Raw genomic sequence first — 27,655 nt, forward strand, 5'->3', positions numbered from 1 at the left:
AGAACACAGCAACGGAAATATCTCGGTACATAGGTGAAGGTTACCCACTAACCTATCTCCTACCTGGCGGCACGTTATTGTCGGTTGGTGAGCTTCGCCGTTAGCCACGAGCAAACTGTAGTCTCCAAGGTGACACGAATTAAAATGCAGTCCCCGGGAAGTAGATAGTGTAGTTCTTTTCTGGTTTATACAGCTTTGATAACCTAATTTACATTCATGAAATATATTCTTTCATTCAAGAGATATGGTCGCTTATCTGTTAACAACCGCCTCATTGGCCATAGCGGAACGAATGGTTTAGCATTACTAGCAGAAGGAGGACTGATAAGTTTGTCGGACCGGAACCGGATTTAGAAAAACGTGAGCCAAAAAAGCAACACAAAACAGTAAAAGGTGGGATCTTTTTTGACGCACTTCTTCGGGTATTCCTATAATTCTGTTAACTGGGGAACTTTATGAGCAGCCAAACAAACTTTACTAAGTAATACTTTCATGGTGTTAGCCTGTGCTAGCAGTGTAGCTACGCGTCTGTTTTCGGCTCTTTTTTTTTTTTTTAATCACCTTTTAAGCTTAAATTCTCCTCGGGCCGGAACTGCCTTACTGCTTGTTGCTATTCGAATGCTTAAAAACGTTAACATAAAACGTTATTTGAGCCATGAATACACCCAATCCGTTCGGTAGTGCCCATGGAGGAGCTTTCCAAGTCCCGAGCAGCAGCGTGAAGCCCAGCTTGTTCTCATCATTTGGGCAGCAGAGCTCTAGCACACAGGCGCCGCAGAGTGTGGGATTTTTCGGTCAGCCGCCCCCTCAAGGAAGCAATATGTTTGGACAAGCCCCGGCCTTTGGACAGCCATCTGCGCAGACTTCAGCGTTTCCACAGCAGTCTGCCCAGGCTTCAGCGTTTGGACAGCCATCTACGCAGGCTTCAGCGTTTGGACAGCCATCTACGCAGGCTTCAGCGTTTGGACAGCCATCTGCGCAGACTTCAGCGTTTCCACAGCAGTCTGCTCAGGCTTCAGCGTTTGGACAGCCATCTGCGCAGACTTCAGCGTTTCCACAGCAGTCTGCTCAGGCTTCAGCGTTTGGACAGCCATCTACGCAGGCGTCAGCGTTTGGACAGCCATCTGCCCAGGCTTCAGCGTTTGGACAGCCATCTGCCCAGGCTTCAGCGTTTGGACAGCCATCTGCCCAGGCTTCAGCGTTTGGACAGCCATCTGCCCAGGCTTCAGCATTTGCACAGCCATCTGCCCAGGCTTCAACGTTTGGACAGCAATCTGCCCAGGCTTCAGCGTTTGGACAGCCATCTGCCCAGGCTTCAGCGTTTGGACAGCCATCTGCCCAGGCTTCAGCGTTTGGACAGCCATCTGCCCAGGCTTCAGCGTTTGGACAGCCGTCCTCAGGAGTAAGCAGCACGGGTTTTGGGGGTGGCACAACACCGGCTTTTGGACAGACTGGAGGGCCCGGTCAGAGTTCAATGTTTGGGCAAACGCCTGCTTTTGGGCAGGCTCCGGGATTTGGCAAACAGCCACCAGCAATCGGCCAGCAGCCCTCTGGCTTTGGGAGCCCACTGAGACCTGCAGTGAGTCAGCCTCAGCCTCTCGGGTTTGGACAGCCATCATCGTCATCCACCAGTGCCACCACCAACACCAGTCTGCTTGGGCCAGGTCAGAGCAGGAGCTTCGCACCATCTGAATTTAGTTTCAGGCCAGCCAATGAGGCACTTTTCAAACCCATCTTTAGTGCCAGTCCCGAGCCAACCAACCCCCCAACCACTTCACTGTCCAACTCAGCTTTTGGTGGGTCCCAGACAACCTCCAGCACCACCACCACGGCTGGTTTTTCTCTGTTGCCTAAGCCTGGGTCTTTAGGTTTCAGCTTCTCTGAACCAGCCTCAGCCCCCTCTATCTCCTCTCAAAGTAACCCACTAACAACTGACAGCAGTAGTGGTCCAGCTACCACTCTTCAGTTCACCTTCTCCCAACCAGCCACACTCACCAGCTCCAGCACTAAGGCTGCCACCACAGAGCCCACCACCCCGTCGTCTTTCAGCTTTACACCCAAAACCGTCCAGCCTCAGGCGTCGCAGCTTTTTGGAGGAACAACTTTTGGTCAACCCTCAGCTTTTAGTGAAACCAAAACCAAAGAAGAGGCTAGTACAGACGTTAAAGTTCATACGGTCCAAGGGGACATCAGCATATTTGCACGGCTTGGCAAAGGCACCAAGCGGAAAGACGATCCACCAATCTCCAGCACTGGCCTTGAGAAATCAGCTGTCCCTGAGGAGGATGTTCCACCTGAAGCAGAGTCACCGAGACATCCCCCAAAGAGGCCGCTGATGAGGTCGCGTGGCCCACCAAGAGGATTAATCAGCCGAGCATTGAGCAGTCTTCGTAAGGATGGTGCTAAACCAGTGAGGCGGGAGGCTGCAAACGAACCGGAGAGGGAGGAGGTCCAAATTCAGAGTGATGACTTCTTTGTAACTCCACCTGCTGCCCAGACACTGACCAAAGATGTGCAGGATAAAGCCGAAGAATCAGGTGAGACATAAAAGTCATACATACTATGCATTAGTAATAAATGTTCGAAGGGTCATGACAAAAATTCTTCATCATGCAAACTACTTCTAAACAATTGAAGACCAGTTTACTCGTCAGTGCTTACAATGACTGTAGTGATTTTTCTCTACAGATTCAGCAAAACCTTCAGAATCAAAGGTCGCAACCACGACCCCAAATAAACGTGGCTCACGCACTGAGAGCATGGACAGCCTGAGCGGCATGTCTCCCACCGACTGCACCTCACTCATGTGCAAGAACGTCCCTTCAGCACTCAACAGAAGAGACACGATCGAGAAGCACTTTGCTCGGTTTGGGAAAGTTCACAAGATTATCTGCCGGCCCGCCAAGAACCTCACCATAGTGTACTTCAATGACCACGTGAGTCACTTTTTTGTACCCTCACCATCCTAAGTTAGAGGGTATCGACAAAACTGGCATTCAGTTTAACTTTTCTCTCTCAAGCTTCTACTCTTTTATTGCAGGTATTTTGGAGTTTCCTATTCTACTTTATAGAGTGTAATGTAGATTTTTTTTGTCTTTTCCCATCATCTCTTCCAGGCATCAGCGGCAAAAGCAAAGAAAAAAGGCAAAATCCTGCAAGGAAAAGAGCTTCTCCTCCTGTGGCAGAGAAAGAAGCAGAGTAAATGCAAACATTTCTTTAAAAGCTAGTTTATTTTGGCAAAAATATCCTCTAACACAGAGTGATGGTTCTTCTGTATTAATGTGTAATGTTATGGAGCAGGTCCAGGGGAGAAAGCGGGTAGACCTGGAACTGGAAAGGAGACGTCAGAAGGCGAAGGCCAGGAGGACATGGAGTCAAAAGCGGGTTCTTCTTCACCACTCCGGAGACCCACCCTCAGACCTCCCACACTCAGCAGCACGGTGACCTTCAGCCGCAGGTAACACAGCACCTAATTTTTACTTCACCAATAAAGCTGTCATGTAGTATGAAAAGTTTCCACAACATCATGGCTCTCTCACATGTGCCAGCTCCCCGGTGAAGAAACCTTCCCCCGTAAAGGCTCTGCAGTTTGACACTGAACCTCAAAAAGAGAGCAGCACCAGCCAGAGCCAGAGCTCCGAGCGCCCGGTCCCATCCTCTCTCCTCCCCCTCATCGGGCAGGTGGCTGAGACCGCAGAGGACAAATACCGCCTCCTCGAGCAGAGAGACAAGATCCTGCGTCAAGGCAAAGCCACCTCTCACATCAGCCATTATTAACAGAGCTACAAAAAATAAAATAAAAAGGTGTGAGACATTTAGTGCTGATGTCTTTACAGGCCGGCCAAAGCGGACAGACCTCCACCTTTCCAAGGTATTTGTGGGGACGTGTCCCGACATGTGTCCTGAGAAGGAGAGGTACATGAGAGAAACTCGGAACCAGCTCAGCGCATTCGAAGTCATTCCAAGCACAGAGACGGTAATGTCTTTAATATCAATATTAATATTATTTAAAATATTAAATTTGACCTAGAACTCCATGTTTAGTATTCAGAAGATTCTCTGGAGCACATTTAGATTTAAACTCTTTATTCACTTCATCTGATTGCACTAATTGGACGTTTGGGTGCACAACATTGTAAACATATCTGCTATTCATAAATAATGAATGTGTAAATATCTGTTTAGGCTTAGTGATAAATGATAAAAAAATATGTATACACTGGAGAGACACTGCAGACTAGAAATGTCCAACTCACTTAAGTTTGTGGGCCAAAGAAAACCTCGTATGATGCCCAACAGTCAAACAACTAAATGTTTAAAACCTTTCTTTTAATTTACACAAAAATTTGCTAAAAACTTTCAAATGTAGTGAACCGTCGATTACAGAACTGATGATGAACCACCTGTGATACTTTTAAATGTCTTCTTACATGTAATTAAAGTACTGTCATATTTTCACTTTTCACCCAGTGAGGTGATGTTAACATTACCTCAATGGGTAGTGCAGAATGAAAATGTATTGGCCCAGGGCAGACTCAGGACTCATTGGAAAGGTTATACCTCTTGGCTGGCTTGGGAATGACGTTTTGTCCCCTTCCGATGAGATTAAAGAGGTGGCTGTTTTGAGAGAAGTCTTGGCTTCTCTGCTTAGACTGCTGCCCTGTGACTCAAACGCTGATGGATAGATGGATGAAATGGTTGTCAGTGTTTTTTGTAGCAGGCTGTAACCTGGTCATGCAAGGAAATGAGATTCTTTCTTGCTGTAAACAAATTTTTCTTCTTCTGTCTCTGACCAGGTGGATCACAAAGCCGCCATCAAGGAGTACAGCCGCTCATCAGCCGACCAGGAGGAGCCCCTGCCCCACGAGTTGCGTCCTTTGCCGGTGCTCAGCATGACTATGGACTATCTGGTGACGCAGATCATGGATCTGGGCCACGACAACTACCGGGACTGGTACGACTTTGTCTGGAACAGAACCCGCGGCATCCGCAAGGTAGTGCTTCAGATGAGCTGCTCCAGCTATACTTAATTACAACTTCAAAAAAGCTGTTTTGTTTCTGGAGGTTTAGTTGGGTGATTGGTGTGATTTAGAGTCATTGGTCTGGAGAGACTGAGCCACGTCTCCATCTCTCACTCACAGGACATCATCCAGCAGCACCTCTGCTGCCCACAAACGGTGTCACTGATTGAAAAGTGCACCCGCTTCCACGTGCACTGTGCCCACCACCTCTGCGAGGAGCACATGTCATCGTTCGACCCCAAGATAAACAACGAGAACATGACCAAGTGCCTGCAGAGCCTGAAAGAAATGTACCAGGACCTGGCTACGCGTCACATCTACTGCCCCCGTGAACCGGAGTTCCGTCAGTACAGCGTTCTGCTGAAGCTCAACGATGGGGACATCCTGCGGTCAGTCACGGAAACATATACAGAATATACCCATTCGGTGCTCCAGCGAGCATTTCCTCTGTAATTTGTAGCTGCATCTCACACCTGACCCTTAATCTCCACGCAGTGAGGTGCAGCAGTTTCGTGATGAGGTGCGAAACTCAGCCGAGGTGAAGTTTGCGGTGCAGGCGTTTGCTGCCGTCAACAGCAACAACTTTGTTCGCTTCTTCAAGCTGGTGAAAGGAGCCTCGTACCTCGCCAGCTGCCTCCTGCACAGATACTTCAACCAGGTCAGAAACTGTCTGGAAATCATGTCTGAATGTTTCTCAGTGAGTTTGTTTACACACTTTTTTCAGGGATGCTTCAATTGTGACACTTTTGGATCACAACCTAAATTTGCTGATTAAATTTTTGTTGCTCTTGTTATTATTTTATTTTGTTTGTGTTGTTATTCATCTCCTGCACTGTGCCAGGAAACAATTTAATTATTTGATCTTTTATTCAGCACAAAATGAATGTGCCATACCAGATAATATTTTTATTTCCTGATATATTGTAGTCATCAAGCCTGATGGACTTTTTAATGACTTTTTGTAATGAGTGAGAGAAGGTTAAAACAGGGGATTACAGTAACAGGATGGCAGCAGGTTGTTATAATGCTTACACTTGTGTTGTAAGCTCGTGCTGTATCTGGAGCGCACGTCAACCAGCTGACGACCACCAAATCCCAGTTAACCAACTTCCTGTCAATGTAATTATTATTCCTGGAACTGTATGATGGCATAATGGTTGTTAGCAGCTGTAGCTTATGTTATATAAGCTGTAGCTTAAAAAAATATGATACTTAACTTCAGCATGGAGATTAATTTGGATCTGGCAGGATATTAATTAAAGGGACAATATTTTAGTTTTTTTGTTGGTTGAAAAGGTCAGAACAAATATTGATGTGTTGGAAAAAGATTTGGTGCTCATTAAAATAATACAGTTTTTTGTGCGGGTGTTGAAAACTCCTAAACTTCATGTCTGTGTGCAGGTCAGAGCTAAGGCGCTGAAGACCCTGAACATGGCTCACACTGTGGGTCCCCGCTCAACTTTGTTTCCTGTTAATGACGTCGTGCGGATGCTGATGTTTCGCACCGCTGCAGAAGTGACTGACTTCATCCAGCAGTACGGCCTCAACGTCAACGACGGGTGAGCGTCCACGACACTGGTTTCTCTCTCAGCTCCTTTCAGTGGAATGCTGTGTTTCTAAGGTCGTATTGCAGACTTATTGCATCGGCAAGACCACCTTAAATAGCCTTTGATTTAATCTGGTTTTTGTGTTTTACCTTTTGTCTGCAGCATGGTCGAGCTGAGTCGAATAGCCTATCAGGAGCCAGAGCTGCCGCTATCCCAGAAGAAGTCTGAGGTGATTCTCGCTAAGAGAACGGTCTTGATTGGGGAGGGGGTAAATGGAGGGCCCCTCCCGAACCCTCCCCAGCACACCCCCGTCTGCAGCTTTGACTTCCAGAACAAATACAGAGGAGAAGGAGGCTTGATCGACGCCACGCCATCCCAGTTTAAAGGTTAACATGTTTTATTTTCTCCAGTTGTTGCATGCACGTTAGGTTATTCTATTTCTGTAAAACTCAACTAAGAATGATCATGTGATCACATTCAGGAGGCGAGGAAGTGAATTCTTTGATGACTGTTTTGCCGTTTCAGTTGTTGGTGACAGAATGGAGCTGAAGGCGCCACCCAGTGGCGAGCTGCCGTCTCAGGTCGTACCAGTCAAAGCTCCCGATGTTCCCGCTGCCTTTGGGCCAGCTGCAGCTATTATAGATGAGACGGGAGAGCCCTCGACCCACCCAGCTGAGCCCCAGCTGCTATTCCAGCCTGTCAGACCCCCGTCGCCTCCACCCAAACCTCAGCTGGTGTTCAGTGATGAGGTGGGGAAGAGTTCCCAGCTCTTCATAGACATTACCAATTCTCATTTTCAGTACAGGACGTTGTCTTGTAACTCTGTGTTTTTATAAGTAATGTAGATATTTTTGCAGTTAAATTTAGGATTGCTCACTTAAAATCACTTAGTGTACCTTTTAACAGTGAAGATAAAGAATGAATATTTTCCTTCCTTCTCTTAAAATCTTTTTAAGTTCACTATGCACCAGTTTGTGTGATAAGAACTCATTAAAACATCTTTTCTGTCGCTCGCTGCAGGACATCATGGCTGAGCTGGATGGTGTGGTAGAAGAGGTGGTTGATGCAGCAGTGAGGGAGATGGCTGAGGCCGGCGCCAGCTACGCTTCAGCAGCGTTCAAGTAAGCTTATCATGAAAACCTGTGATTGCAGTGTGTGGGAGGATTTCCTCCGGTTAACATGACTGATAACTGGCTGGGTTTTTTTGTTTATTTTTGTTTTGTGCAGGGAGAGCAGCGTGCAGGTGGAGATGATGGTGAGCGAGGTCCTGAGGCAGATGCTACAGGAGGTGTCTGCTGCCGAGATCAAGCTGGAGCATGAGCGCATCGCTGAAGAAAAACGCAAGCTTGAAGAAGCCAGGTTGGTCTGCCAGCAGCTGGTTTATAACAGGCGTATCACCGCCCTGGGTTCAGTTAGGAAAAGGGGAAAATATCTTCTACTCTAACAACAGACTTGTGTTTTCCTAAGCCGCAATTGTGACTCTGTTGTGACTTAAATATTTTGGGCCGTTTTTGCCACGACTAACCCTGGTTTGTTTTTCCTTTTCTGTCTGTATCAGGAGGCGTCAGGAGCACGAGGCTTTCCTAACTCAGTTCAGCTTCTCTCTCTGCGCAGAGGTGATGCACGAAGTGCTAGATGAGACCATAAAGGAGACCGCCGCATCTGAGATCCAGTAAGACTTAAACAGATCTGACCAAATGTGTAACTAAGCAAAATCTGTTATGTTAATTTTTGAGCTGAATACAGTTGCTTTCCACGATACACGGTTCAAAATAATCCTTATTTGTCTTTTTCGGGCTTTGGCACAATTTTCAGTTCATCCTGTGTCTCAGACAAGCTCTTTTAGCTCCTGCCTTTTAAGCCAACTGTCTTCTGATTGGCTGACCCACAAAGGAGGTGGGCGGGGCTTCTGTTGCAGATTGTGGAGAATAGAAAAACCAGCCCGACACTGAATGTTTGAAGAATTACTTACACACGCACACCAACCTCATTATTTAAGACTTGTTTCATGTTTATTATGAGCATCCACTAACTTAACAGTGTGCATGTGACAGAGGATGAGGACGAGTGGACATGCAAAACAAAAAGAGGAATGTCATGACGTTGGAGCTCTTCGAGTGGCAGAATTTAACTTAAAAAAATTGTTTTTCAGGGAGGCATTGAATGAGAAAGCAGAGCGGGTGGCTAAATGCACAGAGCAGGTGTGTGTGAGTCTAGTTGAGGAGACTCTGAATGCAGACATCGCTGTGTTGGTTGAAAACCTGCTTGAAGCAGAGCTGCAGCGTATCCACAAGTACATCAAAAGGTAAAAACATGGATAATGAAGGCACACGAGCAAAACAAAACGGCACCAAGAATCCCAGAAACGTCTTTCTGCAGTTTTTAAATATTCTTCTTCCTCATCTACCAGGTGGCGCGACGTGGTGGCTGTACGCCGTCAGCTGAAGCGACAGATGCGAGGCTTTCCTGCAGCCCCTTGCTGCGTTGACCCTCGCTTTAAACTGAAAGCTCTGGCTCCCAGCGCCCCTGCTCAGCCCTCCATAGCAGATCTGGCTCGTGGTTTGGTCAACCTGGGAAATGCTGGCATGTTGGCGCTCTCCAGCACCAGGTGTGTGTATCTCCTGTCCTCTCCTGTCTCCTGTCAGTGTTGGACGATGAGCACAGTTCCTTTGCTGTAACATGTTTTCTGTCTGTCCAGGTTGTACAATATGAAACGAGGAGCAATCCACCAGATGAGAGTTCACTACTACTTTCAGCAGCTGCTTGAGTAAGTCCTGTTCCTGTGTTTGTTCAGTCAGCAGTCCGTGTCACAAAGTGTCATTTTGACCTGTTTCTGGCATCGCCCTCAGCGAAACAGTTTGGGCGCCTCTCGACCTGCCGGCGCTGGTGACGGAAAACATCCCCAACGCACCCGAGCGAATCTTCTGGAAGGCCGTCGTTCTTTTACCCAGCAAACATGAGAGCGTTGCCAGCCTGGCAGACAGGTGCTCTAATGCCCTAAAGATATTCTAGGCCCGGTTTTCTATGAACATTTCACTGATTGTGTCCTGTCTGTTACGATTTCAGGATCCTCTCTGACTGGCTGGAGGTGAAGCTCGGTGGGCATAAGGAGTCAGAGGGCAGGGAGGAGCAGCCAGAGGGCACCCTGCAGACACTGACTGTCACCAACACGCTGCAGGAGAGTGGACAGCGCACTCACAAAGTCCACATTAGCATCAAGGTCAGATCACGCGGGGCATGCCGAAATAGAAATATGATGTGCTAGAATCACAATAGACAGGAGCTTCACGTTAGGTTAAATGTTTTAAGGCTGAAGCTGAAAGGCTTGTGTGAAGAAAAATAACTAGAATAGGCTTAAAGGGTAAAGAAGAAGCAGCTTTTTCAGGGACATAAATCATGTTTTGCTGAGAATAAAAGTACCAGAAGTCCGTTAATGATCAGAAAAAAAAACGGTTGGGAATTATATTTTAATATTTCTTTCCCCACCCCGCAGGTGTCTCGAGGTCCGCTAAACGAAGACGGCCTGTTCAAAATGGAGGAGAGTTGTGAGCTCCAGGGGACGAGCGCCCTCATCATGCTGCTGCCCGCCCTGCCCACCGTGGAGCCTGGGCAGGACGAGCAGGACGTCCCGCTGTTGTCCGCCTTGCTTCAGCTCAAACAGCTACAGCAAGCCAGCGCCTGGCACTGCCCACTGCCGCTCGTCATCCTGGTACCGGGGCTAGACGGGGGCGCAGCTGATACACAGAAACTTGTTGAAGGTGAGAAATGGTAGTGAAGACAGCACGAAGAGATTTCTGTAGTAGTTGGTAAATTAGTGTTTTTAAAAAAGCTTCATCTCTTCTAGCTCTGAAGCTGCACACACTGGTGAAGGACGGCCTGATATCAGAGTATACGTTCTTCTTCATACCAGAGACCACTAATGATCTGCAGGGATCCAAACAGGTATGCATTTGCTCCTTTGCCATCATGGAGGTTTTTTTTCGGTCTTGCTTTTTTCCTTTACTGACCTTCTCCATCTTCTCTCCGTCCTGTCCTGTTGTTTGTCTTCAGATAAACCAGGCCGTGCGCTGGCTGGCTCTCCGTACTCTGCCACCTTTCAGTCTAACCTGTAAGACCCTAGTGGAGCTCATTGAGTCCACCCTAAGTCATGAATTCAGTCCCAGAATTTACTCCCACCGGTTGGAGCGAGCTACCGCACGTCTTCCATCCCAGGATCCAGCTCCTGTCGTTCAGCTTTACAACGCAGTCCTGACTCACGTTGCTGATAAAGTGGCATCTCAGGAGCTCTGCGGGCTCTCATGGCCTCCGGGCGAATTCTGTCTGCCTGACATGAGGGATTTTGTGCCTCATCTGGCCTGGAACTCCTACCAGCACCTGGCCTGGCTGCGGGAAATTATCCTCAGCCTGCAGCTGCCAGAGTGGGAGCAGCTGTCCGCAACAGGTCAGTTTCACACAGAAAGAGATTTATCTTCCACAAAGATATTCAGAGGTTAACAATCCTATTTTCTATATTTAATCATCTTATTTCTCTCTTTAGACTCGTGGTCTGAGCTGTGCTCCTCCATCTGTCGCTATGCCGCTAAGATCCCGGTCTCACGTCGCAATCAACCCCTCCTCATGTCTCGACTCGAAAACCTTCTGGAAAGAGTCAAGTTAAAGAGTCGGCGCACCCGAACCCCCGGATACGCTGGAGAAGACAATGTATGTGTGGACTTCAGTTTGATTCCTTGGGATGACGTGCTGGTGATCTGCATTGACCACAAGCTGAAGGACTGGCAGATACCTAAACCACCTGTCTGCCAAGGTGAGGACCGCGCTGCTGTAATTAATTAAAACTAAATTTGAGACTAATAAAAACCATATAGAGCACTTAATAAAGTTACCAAATACAATAAAAATGTAAAGACAATTAAGTTTTAGTCTTTGTCAGTTTGGTCTAATTTTCTGTGGAAGATCATCTTAAAAAATGCCTATTTTCCACTTTGCTATTGATGTTTTTGACCCATAATACCTATTTATTTATTTATTTATTTGTTTTAAGATGCTGTGACAGAGGATGGAGAGATCCTGGTTTACTTCCCCAAATACTCACTGAAGGGCTTCCAGCCGCCCGAGGAGTGGACGGAGGCCATGAGGCAAACTCACAGAGAGAAGCAGCAAGAGAAGGAGGGGTAAGAAGGCCCAGGAAAACCCCACAGGCTGTCAATGCCTCTGAGACATGCGCATCTTTCTTTTAATCTGACAGCACCTGAATGTGCAACACTATTGTGCAGTGCATGAAGCAAAAACTCAGACTTCCCAAAAACAGTCCTACTTAAATGCTCTAAAGCCGGCGTCATGGTGGCATCCTTGGAGCGCCTCCTTTGCTCTTCCTTTGTTCCTAATTCCTCCGGTTTTCTCCCTCCTCAGGGTGAGTGCAGCTGCTTATGCCACACCCACCACGGCGACCCTCAGGCAGAGGTTGTTCCACAGTCTGGTGGAGCCCGTCGAGGCTACGTCAGCCCCGCTGGACATCACCCACACGCCCACGCCACCGGAGCTGCTGGCCCACAAAGTCCTGCAGAGCTTAGAGGAGGAGAAAGCTGAAAGCAAGAGGTACACCTACATCACTGCTTTTAAATGTGATGTTCATGGATTAGGGTGGTGGGGCTCACACAGGTAGGGAGTTTAGCCCCAGACTAGATTTTTATGACCATAGGGCCATCCCACACCCACCAGTTCAAGTGAACCTCAGTGAACCTCATGGCAGTTTGCAAAATCATCACAATTTTTAGTATAATGAGAATTTTCCACTTCTTTTGTGTCCCCTATGGGCAATTTTTCATCTGCTGGGTATCCAGGAGCAAACCATTGCACCCTGATTCATTTTCCGCTGCGTTCGTTTCATTTTTGATTCAATATTAATTAAAAGTCTTGTCCCTGAAACCCTTGTGCAGGTTCAAAAGCTTCTTGTTGACTGAAGCCATCTCTAGTCGAGCTAAACTTGAGAGCGACTGAATTTGGGCCTGAAAGAAAGAAATTGTAATCAGAATGAACTCATAATCATCACAAGTCAAAATTGTGATTTTTAAATTGAAGTTTGATTGACTGGGGAGTCCGACAGTAAACACACCCTCTCTACCTTTCTGCAGGAGCATGGAGCAGCTTCAGTGCTGGGTGGATGGCGACTCTTTGGAGCAATTGACCACCCCGCTCTTCCTCCCATCCTCCACCCTTCTGTCCATGCCCACCACCATAAGGCACACCCCCACAGCCAGGACTCGACCGGCATCTTTCACACAGGTACGACGGTTTCCCGACACTGAAATAGGTTCGCTGTTTAAGCTGCTACAGATAAAGAAAATCTTTTATCTTTCCAGGAGCCTGATGATCCTTTGGAAAAAGTGACCCGGCGTAAGACTGCTCCTGAATCTTTGACGTGGCGACTGAAGGAGCTGGAACGCCAGATTTTGGCAAGCCAAGAGGAAGAACTGGCTTGCAGGCTAAAGCTGAGCGGCATGCTGAGCATCGTCGATGACTGACAGCACTTGAAGCAAACAGAAGTGTTTGCATCTACATACCTGTCGGTGACATGATCATCACCTTTTCATCTCAGCGTGGTCGGGTCCACGGACTACAAATAGGAGTGTGGGGTTTTTTGTTGTTGTTGTTGTTGTTATTTTAAACATGAAAATGTATATTTTTAGCACTGGATTAATTTTGTAACACTGACTCCGGATTTATTGTTGTTTATTAAGAGTGTTTCTGTGTAACTAGCACATTAAACGCTGGGGATTGAACTCCTTTAATCCCACATTATTATTGAATATTACTGAATTGTTGAATAAAAGTGGAATATTTTTCTTGTAAAACCGTTTGTCATTGTTATCATTGCTTTATCACTGTCCAGCTGTGAGCCACATGTGTATGTTTATCTGAGCAGCTCTATGATTCGACGACCTCACTGTAAACCCCGCCCATTTCCCCTCCCACTCGGCTTGTGATTGGAAAGCCGAGTCTCTGCTCATGTCTCTCCATGTGGAGAACTCCTCGGACGGGCCTCGCATGGCCTCCTGGGAAGTGGAGTCTAAGATGTACTAAACTCGCTGCACTCGCTGCCCTCTCAGGACTACAGTTCCCGTGGAAACACTGGAAGGGGCGGAGCTTCGGGAGCTCTTGAGATGAGATTCATTCACGTATTTGAGCGGAGGGTTTGACTGATCTGACAGCAGCTATGACTGAGGGAACGTGAGTGTTTGGCTTCTTTCATTTAACAACGATGAGATTTTAATTTCAGTGAGATTTTTACCTGAATAAATAGGACGATAATAAATAAATCATTCATAGTGCACGTTTTTGTCGTAACTCTAAGAAATGTTTAAGAAAACATTAGTGAAATGTACTTGTTAATGAGCTCAGGAATTATAAAGAGTTTTTAGATAGATAAAATTTGGGGATGGGATGCGAGAGGTCGGAGCCAAGTCTTACCTGCTTATGAAACAGGTTGACAGTCAAGTGTTTAATAACCTTTGAGCATCTGAAAATGGGGTCTGTATGTAAAATTGCTCTAATTTATAAAAATGAAACAATATTTTGTTAAATCTCTTGAAATCAAGCTGGAAGTCTGCACTTCAGTCACATCTGTAAAAGGCAATCTACAGAAGTGTTTCCTTCTTCAAATACTCTTTCTGCCAGGCACCTGCGGAGGCGAGGGGGGCCGTATAAGACGGAGCCAGCCACAGACCTAAGCCGCTGGAGGCTGACCAATGTGGAGGGCCGGCAGACGTGGCAGTACCTGGAAGATCAGGAGACCGCAGACAGAGAGCAGAGCATGCTGGAGGCCCATTCACTCGGCTTGGACACGGTGGGCTCCTCTCAGTTATTTCCCATCTTTTACAGCTTTTGAGTTGACTGTTTGGCTCTTACTGGAAACTGGATTTCTCAGAGCGACAAAGTAAACTTGAATATCTTTAAATTTTGTGGATGACCGCAGTGGGTGGTAAGATCACTGATTCTCTCCACAGAGTAAGTTTGTGTCTGACTCTCCAGCCGCCCACACTGCTGTGGACGCTGCAGTGAAAGGCATGCACTTCTACAGTCAATTGCAGGCCGAAGACGGTCACTGGGCAGGAGACTATGGAGGGCCTCTCTTCCTGTTGCCAGGTGAGTCTAGTCATCCTCCTTATCCTGATGTCTGTAGTGACTTTCCTTTTTGATAAATCTTATGCTTTGGGCTGGATCAGCTAACCCTGAATCCATCCTTAGTTACGCTGCAATAGTCCAAAGCTGCTGGGGGATTCCTATGATGCACTGAGTGTTTCTTCTTCACCTCTTTATGCACCACTATAGCACTGAATCTTTAGCAATTATTAAACGCTGGCTCTCTGTGCCATAGTTTGTCTTTTGTCCATCTCCCTCCTCATTCACACAGATGACTGTCCCTCCCTGAGACTGGTTCTGCAGGTTACCTGTTCAAATGGAGTTTGTCCTTTGTTTTGAATGTTGGTGTTTTCTCTGTATTAGGGTCTTCAATTTAAAATATAAAACGGCTTGAGGTGGCTGTTGTTGTGAATTGATGCTATATAAATAAAACAGGGTGTGAGGGATTTCATGTCTCTGTTCGGGTGCTTCCACAGGTCTCCTGATCACCTGCCATGTAGCTAAGATCTCTCTGCCTGAGGCCTGGAAGAAGGAGATGGTGAGGTACCTGCGCTCAGTCCAGCTCCCTGATGGAGGTTGGGGTCTGTAAGTCAACAAATGTTTTTTTTTTAATATTCTTTTAATGTTCATATCACCATACCAACCTTATCACTCATGTGGAACTGATATCAGTAATAACTTGGATTCCAACCTGTTATTGCATCAAAACTCTTACCAGATTTAAATAAGAACCAAATACAGGGGAAAACAAACGAATAAGAAGCACTGAGACACAAAGACTAACACAAAACACGATGGCAGGAGAAGTAGAAAGACAACAAACGCATTTAACAGCACATATAACAGAGAGGCAAGTTTAGTGCTGCTAAACTGCTCTAAAATGATCCCAGGAGAGCACGTTTCCAAAGTCAACCCCTCAAGCGCTGATCACAGCAGCAGTGAGCATGTGTGTGTCACTTCTGCAGACATGTTGAAGACAAGTCCACCGTCTTTGGCACAGCGTTGAGTTACACCTCACTTCGGATCCTGGGAGTGGATCCCGATGATCCAGACATGGTTCGTGCCAGGAACAACCTGCACAGCAAAGGTCTGTCATGTTCAGTGTGCGTTTTTCTCCATGGTGTCATGTTTTGAGCTGCAGTGTACCATAGCGCTCTGTGTTTATCTGGTACAGGTGGAGCAGTTGGGATTCCCTCGTGGGGTAAATTCTGGTTGGCCATTTTGAACGTCTACAGCTGGGAGGGAATGAACACGCTCCTGCCTGAGATGTGGTGAGTGGGAGAGGATTTCCAGGCTCGTGTGCAGCTCTGTGGCCTCTCACAGGTGTGTTACATGAAACAATAGTTTAACCCTCTGCGGCGTTGTTGGTCATGACTCTGACCCTGACTTGTGGTTTTTCTAAGTAGAATGGAAGTCAGACTGATCATTTTCCCTCAAATATAAATGTTCCAGGATTCCTGACGTGTTTCTGTCTCTTCCAGGCTCTTCCCCACCTGGATGCCGGCCCACCCCTCCACCCTGTGGTGTCACTGTCGGCAGGTCTACCTCCCGATGAGTTACTGTTATGCCGTCAGACTGGCCGCAGACGAAGATCCCCTGGTTCTCAGCCTCAGACAGGTGTGCAGTCCACCGTGTTCCACATGGGGGCGCCATGCTCCAACGCAGTACGGCCAAACGTATTCAGTGTTGTACTTTGCATCCCAGCTGTGGCTTACCTGGTGATGTCATGTGGACATGACATCCTCTTAAAGTTCAGCACAAAACAGTCCTGCTGTTACTGTAATTAAACCTGATCCTCTTTGCCATTAATGATAATTAAAATAATGATAATATTAGTAAATATATCAGCGTTAGTAAAAATAGAGAATGACTGTGAGCATCTGTGGAGTTACCTGCTGTACAGGTAGGCCTGTGTTTTAAAAGGTTTTCTAGGTTAATGACTGGTTTCCAGTTTATTCAACAGAGTTATCAGTGATTAGACTGAGACTAAAGTTGAATTATACAAAATTCCTTCTCTTTCCTTTCTTCCTTCTTCTCAACTTCCATCCATTCCTTCTTTTCTTTCACTTATATATTTCTTTCTCCTGTCGTTTTCCTTCCTTACATCCTTTCTTCCTCCATTTTTTTTTCACTTTAGTCGTCTCAGTCAGGGCTCTAGACTAACTTTTTGCCATGGGCACACCGGTGCGCCTAACTTTTTAAAGTTGGGTGCACCGCACTCAAATTTTTCAATTGCATCGCTTAACACCGCAGTTTTACATGTGCACATTTTTTGGGGGGAAATTGCAGTCCATACAGACAACTACTAACAATCTTGTGCTTAAAGTGCTTTGGCAATATTGTAGAAAATGTTAAACTTAATCATCATCTTGGCCTCCTCTGATGACCTGTTTACTGCTGCATGCTGCTGAAAGGCAGTGGGGAGAGGGGACACTTGGGCAGTGCATTTATTGCAGCATATAATGTGTTTTCTGGATACACTGTGCTTTTTCAACGTTCAAAGATTGATGGCACCGTGTCAGAGCACTTCCTATGAATTTCAGACAGATCAGGCCTTAACTTAACAAAAAAGTTATCAATAGTTATTTTCATCTTTTCTTATTACCCACAGCTACATCCACTTCTGTCGGGCCTAGGCTGCTCACTAGGGCTGGGTATCATCACTGATTTCTATAATCCATTCGATTCCGGTTCTCAGAGTCCCGATTCGATTCAATTTAGCCTCAGACAGTCAGAAATATTATAATTCTGATCATTTATCAGCACTGATACACATGAGACTTCATCAGAATTGTGAACATCACAGCAGATGCCTTTGTGTGAAAGTAACTGAGAATAAAACAGAAAAACATGAAGGAGATTTTCCTGGTCTGGCTTTTTATAGCAGATAACCTTAAAAATATTTTGCAATATTTTGCAATTTTGCATAATTTTAAAAAGTTTTAATTTCTTCAGTATTGAACAGCAGAAATTAGACTTTCTTGTCCGAGGTCATTTAAGTGAAAAAAAGAAAAAGACAGTGCTGTAAACAACGGTAGACTGGTGGGTAATAAGCGAATGAATAATGCAGAAAATAGAGATTTGAGACGGGAAACTGTTCCTGAAGTACAGAGAGTGAGAGAGAGAGAGAGAGAGAGAGAGCTAGCTGTGCATGAAGTGTGATTTTTATTGTGGTGGAAGCAAAACAGCAAAAGTCAGAGGGAATTCATGACGATGTTTATCAAATGTGAAGCGTAGTTTGCTGCTTCTTTTGCTACTGGCTCGGTGAATTTTGGTTGGAGAGAGACAAAACCTGCAGCTCAGAATCAGCGCAAAAAGACGTAAACACAGAGCAGACCCGACGCATCAGAATCGCTGAGCTCCGACGGCGTATCCGTGTTCGGGCCGTCGGGTGAGAAAGCCGAGAAAGACAAAGCCGATTCTGATGCGTCGGGTCCGCTCTGTGTTTACGTCTTTGTGTGGAATCCGTGTACCTGCTCTCATTTGCTGTTTGGTTGTTGTTAAAATAGTTTTGTGAGCTTTAATCTGAGAATCTGGCGTTTCTGGGAAAACACAGTTATATTTAAAAGTCAATTCAGGATTTAATGAATCGATATCGCTTTATTCAAGCTACTCACCTCTCTCTTCCACCTGCACTTTCAACTGGACCACGGCCGATCAGAGAGGTCCCGCCCCTGACTATCTCTGATTGGTTTAGTCCACAATAGGGGCATAATGTGTGTTTATATGTTTGTTTTTTTTATATCTACCTGTCTGTCTGTCTCTTCCTTGTTCTTATTTTTTAGGCTGAGGTTGGAGTCTAGGAGAATTATGTGAATAGAGTGTGTGCCTGTGACTGTGTTTTGCCTTTAATTGTTCTCTTCCTCTGTAGTCTGTATGCATATCAATAACATGGGCCTTGCACTTTGTGCTATAGGAGCTTTACCTGCAGGACTATGCTTTTATAAACTGGCCGGCGCAGAGGAACAACGTGGCAGCATGTGACATGTACACACCTCACAGCGCACTCCTCACAGTCGCTTACAGTAAGTCTGACCTGTGAATATCTGCCTCCAGAACTGCACATTTAAAACAGTTGGGTTGTAATGACTGCTAAGAAAAAATGGGCTAACAGATGTTTTGCGCAACAGCAAAGCTTTCAGCAGCAGACATGAAGGAAAGAGTGTTTAGTCTGTTTCCACAGGCTCCGCTAGTTTAGAGACTTATTCCTCATGGAGAACAAAAACAAGACAGAACATCTTCAACCGGTCTTTTACTCGCTATCGAGGGACGGCTTGGTCAGAACCAGGCTGTGGAGCTAAACGCTCCTCACCTGTCTCCAAACCAAGTCCTTCAAAGAGCAGCTCTCCTCACAGCTATTTATTGACAAACTGTTACAATACACATCGCAACACAAGCAACTCCCACCGTAAACCCCTCCAATGGTTCTAAAAGACAAGGCACTATGTGTATGTGTGTGCATGTGTATGCCTGTCTATGCATGTGCAAGAACGTGTGTGTGCGTGTGTGTCATGGGGGTGCGTTTGTGTGTCCTTCTGCTCACCAAAAGGATCATAAAAGCAGGAAGCTTACAACACAAGAAACAGATCTTTCAGATAAGATGTGCCTAATAAAACCCACGTCAGCCTCCCCAGCACCAAATTGGCTGGAGAAGTGGTCAGAGACAAAGGAATGTCTTTGATCACACAGTTTGAAACAATGTAGAGATGGTAAGCATAAAAATGACAACATTTAACAATTCACTTTAATAGAAAAGTTTTGTCTGGAGGGTGTTTTACACAGTGAGGATGGTAATAAGTGTTTTCAGTGGGTATTCCCCTCCACTCTATCCTCTAACCCTGTGACTTTGTTCCTTTTGGCCTGCAGTGGTGTTAAATGTATACGAAGCCCACCACAGTACCACACTGAGAGGAAAAGCAGTCAAAGAGCTGTATGATCACATCGAGGCCGACGATCGCTTCACGAAATGCATCAGCATTGGCCCGGTAACTAATACACAGATACTTGAAGCAAAGAACACAGATTTTGTGGAGTTTGAGCTTCTAGGTGCAAAATGTCACAAAATCAAGCACAATTCAACAACAAGGTGATTCAAAGTGCTTTACAGAGACATTAAAAACAAAAACAAATAAAAAGCATGATTTAAAATTGATTAAAAAAACAAAAAAACAGTATATAAAATCAGTAGTTAAAATGTAAGTTTTGAAATTTAAGCTTAAGTGCGAATTTGGTGTTTTATTCAAATGCAGCTGAGAACAGGTGAGTCTTCAACCTGGATTTAAATAAACTGAGTGTTTCAGCTGATCTGAGGCTTTCTGGGAGTTTGTTCCAGATATAAGGAGCATAAAAGCTGAATGCAGCTTCTCCGTGTCTGGTTCTGACTCTGGGAACTGATAAAAAAAAACACATCCAGATGACCTGAGGGATCTGGAAGGTTCATACTGGGTCAGCAGGTCACTTATGTATTTTGGTCCTAAACCATTCAGAGCTTTATAGACCAGCATCAGAACTTTAAAGTCTATCCTCTGATGGACAGGCAGCCAGTGTAAAGACCTCAGAGCTGGACTGATGTGGTCCACTTTTTTGGTCTTAGTGAGGACTCGAGCAGCAGAGTTCTGAATGAGCCGTAGTTGTCTGACTGATTTTTTAGGTAGACCTGTAAAGATGCTGTTACAGTAATCAAGCCTACTAAAGATGAATGCATGGACTAGTTTTTCCAGGTCCTGTTGAGACATCAGATCTTTTATCCTTGAAATATTCTTGAGGTGATAGTAAGCTGATTTTGTTATTGTCTTAATGTTTTTTTCTAAGTTTAGGTCTGCAGCCATCACTACACCCAAATTTCTCCCCTGGTTTGTGGTTTTTAGGTGTATAGATTGAAGTTCTCTGGTGACCTGTAATAGTTTTTCTTTGGCACCAAAGACTATTACTTCAGTTTTGTTTTTGTTTAGCTGGAGAAAATTGTGGCATAACCAGTCATTAATTTCCTCAATGCATTTACCAAGAGCCTGTACAGGGCCTCAGTCTCCTGGTGGCATTGTGATATATATTTGTGTGTCATCTGCATAGCTATGATAGTTTATTTTGTTGTTCTTTATAATCTGTGCCAGTGGGAGCATGCAAATGTTAAACAGAAGGGGTCCCAAGATGGAACCTTGGGGAACTCCACATGTGATACTTGTCTGCTCAGATGTGAAGTTACCTATTGATACAAAGTATTTCCTGTTTTCTAAGTATGTTTTGAACCAACAGTGTAAAGTAAAAAGAGCAACGTGCAGTTAGATATCTGCTGATGGTTCTCCTCAGATCTCCAAGACTATCAACATGCTGGTTCGCTGGTATGTCGATGGTCCTTCTTCTGCAGCCTTTAAGGAGCACGTGTCCAGGATCCCGGACTACCTCTGGTCAGTCAGCCGATCTTGAACAGTTCAGTAATAAAACAAACCAAACTCCAGCTTCAAGAACAACTTCAACTATGCAACATACAGAAAAAAAATCATTTACAAAAGGTGTAAAACTGATAAACTTACTGTAAGTTCTCTGTGTACCAGGTTGGGACTGGATGGGATGAAAATGCAGGTGAGAATTTGTTCCGTCTTTGTTTTACCTCTTTAACATTTGAAGGTGTGTTTGTGAGGATCTTTGCACCTCCAGCTTGCAAAAGAAGAAAGAAGAAACCTTTTACTGAGCCTTTATTAAATCCATATTATTCTCACAGCAGAAAGATGTCATTAAGTGTGAGATATAGAGGAAAATGGTGCATCACCGATGTAGAAAGAAGAATCCATAGAATCAGTTTCGGCGACAGCTAAAGTTCAGGTGGTGCATTAATCCAAAGAATAGCCCAAAATCTACTTGAATACATAAACCTATTGCCTTCAAACACATTGTTTTAGTTTACTTGTTTGTTTTGTGCTCTGGGATTAATCCAATCTCTTCTCTGACACAGGGGACGAATGGATCTCAGCTCTGGGACACCTGCTTTGCTGTGCAGGCTTACCTCGAGGTAAGACAAAGATGACCTCTAATGCTTACAGTAATTTCAGCCAAAGCACATTCATGCTCATATGTAAAACCCCTCCAACACCCCTCCATCTGTATTTGACAAGACTGCTTAAAGAAGTGCTGCCATTAATTAATGCTTCAATCTTAAATATAAGCAGCCTATCTCTAATAATTAGCTCTGTTCCACAGGCCTTCAAGCTGGCAGTAGTTAAACCATTACTTAATCATCCATCCCTTGACTGCTGTCTTTGCTAATTATAGGCCAATAACCCAACCTTAATTTCATATGGAACTCAAATCCTTGAAAGAGTAGTTGTCAAACAGCTAACAGATCATCTGCAGAGGAATGGTTTATTTGAAGAGTTTCAGTCAGGTTTCAGAGTTCATCACAGCACAGAAACAGCTTTAGTGAAGGTTACAAATGATCTTCTTATGGCCTCTGACAGTGGACTCGTCTCTGTGCTTGTCCTGCTAGACCTCAGTGCAGCGTTCGATACCGTTGACCATAATATCTTATTATAACGATTAGAGCATACTGTAGGTATTACAGGTACTGTGCTGCAGTGGTTTGTATCATATCTATCTAATAGACTCCAATTTGTTAGTGTAAATGGAGAGTCCTCTTCACACACTAAGGTTAGTTATGGTGTTCCACAGGGTTCAGTGCTAGGACCAATTCTGTTTACGTTATACATGCTTCCCTCAGGCAGTATCATTAGAAGGCACAGCATACGTTTTCACTGCTATGCAGATGACACCCAACTCTATCTATCCATGAAGCCAGAAAACAGACAGCAATGTCTTAAAGATATAACCTGGATGACCTGGATAACTTTTTGCTTCTAAATTTAGGTAAAATGCACGTTATTGTACTCAGACACAGCCGTGTACCCAGAATTGAGCCCTGAGAAACTCCACATATGAAATCAGTGAGTAAATTTTGATGAGAGTCAAACTAGTCAAACACTGAGCCAACACATAGTCCTAAATGGGACGTCACGATCAACTTTGTCAATAAATATTATCTGGTAACAGAAATGTTACCTGTGTAATTTAGTCCGAGATCAAGACGACCTTGAGAAGAGCTGTTTTAGTGCTGTGTTTGACATAAAAACACATCAGGATAACTACTCAGAAAGTTTTGTGTGTTGCAGTTTTGTTTTGTTTTGTTTTTCAGGCAGGAGCTCAGGACGACCCAAAACTAGCTGAATGCCTTCGAGACGCCCATCAGTTTCTCACTATCACACAGGTACAGCAAGGAGAAGCACTTTATCCACCGAATGGCTTTCATAATGAAAACATATTTTTTTGTGTTCTTTGCATATTTATGTGGGGTCTGAATAATCTGAAAAACTAGCTTCTGATTGGGATAATTCACCTAAACAGTAAAGTTGGAAACCAGAAACCACATTGTTTTAGTAGTATATTTTAGTTTTTCTTCCAGAAATCAAAGAATCCTGAATTATAATCTATGGATGAATTCCCTAACAGCAATGATGATGATAGAAGTAATACCTTTTAGTGAAAAATGTGTTTTTAAAACTTTATTTGGAGAAACGTTTGCAGATACTTAAGTGATTTTAATCCGATTTAACTGGTGATTTAAACATGCAGTTTGTGTCCTGATGACCATTGAAATGTAATTGTATGTTTTAAGATAACAGGCCAAAAACATGCTGCATGAGCTTCTAAGATGGCCCCAAGTTTCAAGACTTCATTACGATGGGTTTTATTTTGACACTTTAAAAAAATGTTTATTTTAAATGGCTGACCAGTTTTTTGCTCTTACAGATCCCGGAGAATCCTCCTCAATATCGGAAGTACTACAGACAGATGAATAAGGTACAGATATTATCACCCTGCAGTCGCTTTTAACCAGTTTATTTATCATTGTTAAATAAATCACTCGGATGTCCTTTGACAAAACATAAACTGTCTTAAATTTAGCTTATGTGCATAAGTAAAGCATGCACTGCATTTGTTTCAGGGAGGTTTCCCTTTCAGTACCCGTGACTGTGGTTGGATTGTGGCCGACTGCACTGCAGAAGGCCTGAAGTCACTGATGCTGCTGCAGGAGCTCTGCCCCTCCATCAGGCAGCCCGTCCCCTCTGAGCGTCTGTGTGATGCCGTCAACGTGGTGAGTACAAAAGGAGGACTTTGTCAGTAAGCCTTTTTTTTTTTTAAACAGTTCATACTCTCCACATCCTGTTTGTGTTTTATGCCCCACACATCCCAGAGATCTGCAGGTCTGCTGCAGCAGGCTTCTGCTCGTCTTTTAAATGAACCAAATAAATACGCAGCTCTTAAACTTGACTGTAATTTCTAATTGATTTTCTAGGTTTAACACTCTAATATTACCTTATGTTGCACATTTGACCCCTAATGCCTATCGTATTTTATGTACAGCACTAACTAAAATAAACGTTGTTGAAATAAATGTGGAGCGTTGAGAAAAATTGAGAATATCTAAGGCTTCCTGTGAAATCTTGCTGCCTTTTCATTTTAAAGGCAATTGGAGTGCAAACTGAACTGAAGACCCAGCCCCTCGTCATCCTCTTCTTCATCTTTTCACCATGTTTCTGTTTTTGTAGCTGCTGAGCATGAAAAACACAGATGGTGGATTTGCCACATATGAAACTAAGAGAGGAGGGAGACTCATGGAGCTGCTCAACCCCTCTGAGGTGTTCGGTGAGTGTGTTGCCAACATCTTACTGAAAAAAATGTCTCTGTATCAAAGAAACTTAGATTTCAAAGGGTCATGTGAGGAGGAGTTCCCGGGTGTTGCTGGGAATGTCTGAGTCCCTTAAACTGTAAATATGTAGATATGAAAAAGGGAAGCAATAAATATAAACATGACGTTTGGGGAGTGGAAACCTTTGTTTCCATTGCGTACTGAAAATGTGGCAATGACCTTTCCAGTAGCAAAGGGCAGAAAGTCAAAAACTCCCTTATTTTCCATTGAAAATGAGGATGCAGAACATGTTGTGAAAGGTTTGTTTTTCACTGTTACTTTGTGCCTTGTCTGTCTTTTTTTTATCTCTTATGTTCATACACAAACAGGCGACATCATGATTGATTACACATATGTGGAGTGCACCTCAGCAGTTATGCAGGCTCTGAGGCATTTCCAGAAGGTCTACCCTGATCACCGTGCCGATGAGATAAGGTATAAACACGTTGTTTAGAGGTATGCTATCTCCTAAAACTGTTTTCACACATGCACTGCAATCCTGAACCCTTGTGCACATGACTCGACAGATGGGCAGGTGACAGCAAAGGCTGGACATTAGCTACACTTACTGCCATCTTTTCTGCCCTTTTAGCTCCCTCTCATAAACCCATTGGAGCAAATGTGTCCACAGTGTGAGATTCTTATTTAATTGTCCAAAGTATTAGCAGGGCTTAAACTAAAGCTGACCTAATAAAATGAGTGTAAAACCAAACTGTCTTTTTCTCAAAATATCTTGAGCATTTGTGTTTTCTCAGTTGTCACTTAAGTTCAGGATCCTCTGAGTTTGCTGTGTCTTCTTCAGGTCGACTCTGAGAGAGGGGCTGGAGTACTGCAGGAAGGTTCAGAGACCTGATGGATCTTGGGAAGGGTGAGGCCAAAATTAGAGATTTATTACTGGATCTCCTTGGTAGATTTTATATATGACAGCACCCAAATCCCAAACATTAGAGACACATTTGTAAAAAAGCAAACAAAAAATGAAATAATAACATAGACATTAGGTTTGTCAGGTTTAGTAAAATCAGCTAAGCTCAAGTCATTTATGTGGTTCTTCAAAACCACAAAGGAATTAGATTACCTGAGATTTATGTCTTCGGTGTAACCGTGCATTGAACTGAGAAATTACACTTTGGAAGAGAAAAAGTTTCAGTGCTATTGTTACAGAAAAAATTAAAAACACATCAAGTAATGACCAAGTACACTGAAAGACAACAATTTTATTTAAACAGCGCCAAATCACAACAACACCTCAAGGTGCTTTATATTGTAAGGTAGACCCTGCAATAATACATACAGAGAAAACCCCAACAATCATATGAGCCCCTATAAGAAAGCACTTTGGCGACAGTAGGAAGGAAGAACTCCCTATTAACAGGAAGAAACCTCTGGCAGAACCAGGCTCAGGGAGGGGCGGGGCCATCTCCAGTGACTAGTTGAGGTGAGAGAAGGAAGACAGGATAAAAGACATGCTGTGGAAGAGAGCCAGAGATTAATAACAAGTATGATTCAATGTAGAGAGGTCTGTTAACACATATTGAGTAAGGCGACTGAAGAAGAAACATTTATTGCATCATGGGAATCCCCCAGCAGCCTACACCTATTGCAGCATAACCAACGGAGGATTCAGGGTCACCTGATCCAGCCCTAACTATATGATTTAGCAAAAAAGGAAACCTTTAAGCCTAATCTTAGAAGTAGAGATAGTGCATGTCTCCCGAATCCAAACTGGAAGCTGGTTCCATAGAAAAGGGGCCTAAAATGTTACTAATGTAACTCTTTATTCTCCTGGACAGACGGACGCCACAGACTTTCCTGATATTCCTAAGATAAAATGATGAACAACTAACATGAATCAGTAGCATGCAGGTGCAAGTGCATTAAAGTGCATTTGTAAAAAATGCAGCAGGCCAATCCTAATTGAAATGTGAAAGAAAAACTATTACACCAACTTTCAAAGCTGATCAGGTGACAGAACGGTGCAGCTAATGCTTGTGAACAACAGGTGAAACTGATGAGTAGAACATGAAGTTAAAACAGACAAAGGCAGGAAGTAAAATGATATAAAGGTGTGCAAGGAAAGCCCCAACTATACTGTGAACATGACTTTTACATTCCTTTCTCATTGCATAGGTCCTGGGGAGTCTGCTTCACGTATGGGATGTGGTTTGGCCTGGAAGCTTTTGCTTGCATGGGTCACGTGTACGAGAATGGGTAAGATGTAATAACTGACTTTTATACACATTCTCCTACGTTTCAACCGCCCATTGATCTCCAAAACTTGCTGAACAGCAATGACCTTCTGTGACCTCTAGCCTACATATTTCTTTTTGTGTCACATTCTTTGTGAGCAGACATGTGTGCGAAGAGGTGCAGAAAGCCTGTCGGTTCCTGCTGGACCGGCAGATGCCAGAGGGAGGGTGGGGGGAGGACTTTGAGTCATGTGAGCAGCGTCGCTACATCCAGAGTGGCTCCGCTCAGATACACAACACCTGCTGGGCTCTGTTAGGGCTGATGGCTGTCAGGTAATAAAGAGCAACTCACCTTTGGGCTACTGACCAATCAGAAAGGGTCAGAATAAAGATGTGATGTGAGCATTGTGTTAATCGGGTTGTTTAGTTTATGTAATGCATGTTGTGTGTCTGTATAACCAGGCATCCTGACAGCAAGTCCATTGAGAGGGGAGTACAGATGCTGATTGACAAGCAGTTGCCCAGCGGAGACTGGCCACAGGTGACTCTCTGCCTTTAAAGGGACAGCGCACCCTAAAAATCAAACACAGATGTCTTCACTCTGTAAAGAGACTTAGCTGCTTAGTTTTTCAAAAGCATTGTTTTAGTGCTTTGAGCCCAACACAGCGAGTGCCATCTATATGACGACGTTACTACAGCAGATATTTCCAAAACGGGACATGTGTCCCTTTAATGCCTGCATTGATGACCATGTGAAATACAACAGGATTGTTAATGTGTTGTTTTTCTTCTTCTCCTTTTCAGGAGAATATTGCAGGTGTGTTCAATAAAAGCTGTGCCATCAGCTACACCTCATACAGAAACGTCTTCCCGATCTGGACCCTCGGCCGCTTCTCACGACTTTATCCCACCAGTGGGCTGGCCGGGAAGGTCAAGCTCTGAACAGACTGCATGCCAAAAAACATCAATGTCTCCAACAAAAAATAGAAAAACAACATTCACTGGAACACATAATCTCTGTTT

At 44.5% G+C, this 27,655-nt stretch overlaps 2 protein-coding genes across 2 annotated transcripts in view; both read left to right on the forward strand.

Annotated features, from left to right (window-relative positions):
* Positions 1–655: 655 nt before the first annotated feature.
* Positions 656–13,419, forward strand: mcm3ap (minichromosome maintenance complex component 3 associated protein). Its single transcript, XM_085135658.1, has 28 exons — positions 656–2,537; positions 2,689–2,936; positions 3,117–3,198; positions 3,301–3,457; positions 3,549–3,745; positions 3,837–3,976; positions 4,797–4,994; positions 5,142–5,410; positions 5,517–5,679; positions 6,423–6,580; positions 6,731–6,954; positions 7,094–7,317; positions 7,589–7,689; positions 7,796–7,927; positions 8,127–8,240; positions 8,721–8,873; positions 8,979–9,176; positions 9,267–9,335; positions 9,418–9,552; positions 9,635–9,788; positions 10,062–10,326; positions 10,413–10,510; positions 10,619–11,009; positions 11,106–11,372; positions 11,610–11,739; positions 11,978–12,163; positions 12,700–12,850; positions 12,928–13,419. Exons 1-28 carry the CDS (start codon positions 656–658, stop codon positions 13,087–13,089), a joined length of 6,648 nt encoding a protein of 2,215 aa, XP_084991784.1. The 3' UTR covers positions 13,090–13,419.
* A 112-nt stretch (positions 13,420–13,531) lies between these two features.
* Positions 13,532–27,655, forward strand: part of lss (lanosterol synthase (2,3-oxidosqualene-lanosterol cyclase)) — a 14,365-nt gene continuing 241 nt past the window's right edge. The window contains exons 1-22 of the mRNA XM_085135661.1: positions 13,532–13,795; positions 14,243–14,411; positions 14,572–14,710; positions 15,184–15,292; positions 15,673–15,794; positions 15,882–15,978; positions 16,189–16,324; positions 18,624–18,732; positions 19,574–19,692; positions 21,014–21,111; positions 21,259–21,286; positions 21,657–21,713; positions 22,890–22,961; positions 23,504–23,554; positions 23,700–23,849; positions 24,304–24,400; positions 24,773–24,878; positions 25,246–25,311; positions 26,574–26,654; positions 26,795–26,965; positions 27,095–27,173; positions 27,437–27,655. The exon at positions 27,437–27,655 is cut by the window's right edge and continues 241 nt beyond it. Coding sequence (XP_084991787.1) covers positions 13,782–13,795; positions 14,243–14,411; positions 14,572–14,710; positions 15,184–15,292; positions 15,673–15,794; positions 15,882–15,978; positions 16,189–16,324; positions 18,624–18,732; positions 19,574–19,692; positions 21,014–21,111; positions 21,259–21,286; positions 21,657–21,713; positions 22,890–22,961; positions 23,504–23,554; positions 23,700–23,849; positions 24,304–24,400; positions 24,773–24,878; positions 25,246–25,311; positions 26,574–26,654; positions 26,795–26,965; positions 27,095–27,173; positions 27,437–27,574 — 2,208 coding nt within the window. The 5' untranslated portion in view covers positions 13,532–13,781 and the 3' untranslated portion in view covers positions 27,575–27,655. The remainder of the gene's footprint in view (positions 13,796–14,242; positions 14,412–14,571; positions 14,711–15,183; positions 15,293–15,672; positions 15,795–15,881; positions 15,979–16,188; positions 16,325–18,623; positions 18,733–19,573; positions 19,693–21,013; positions 21,112–21,258; positions 21,287–21,656; positions 21,714–22,889; positions 22,962–23,503; positions 23,555–23,699; positions 23,850–24,303; positions 24,401–24,772; positions 24,879–25,245; positions 25,312–26,573; positions 26,655–26,794; positions 26,966–27,094; positions 27,174–27,436) is intronic.

Source organism: Neolamprologus multifasciatus, chromosome 16, assembly GCF_963576455.1.
Source record: "Neolamprologus multifasciatus chromosome 16, fNeoMul1.2, whole genome shotgun sequence".
Taxonomy (NCBI): Eukaryota; Metazoa; Chordata; class Actinopteri; order Cichliformes; family Cichlidae; genus Neolamprologus; species Neolamprologus multifasciatus.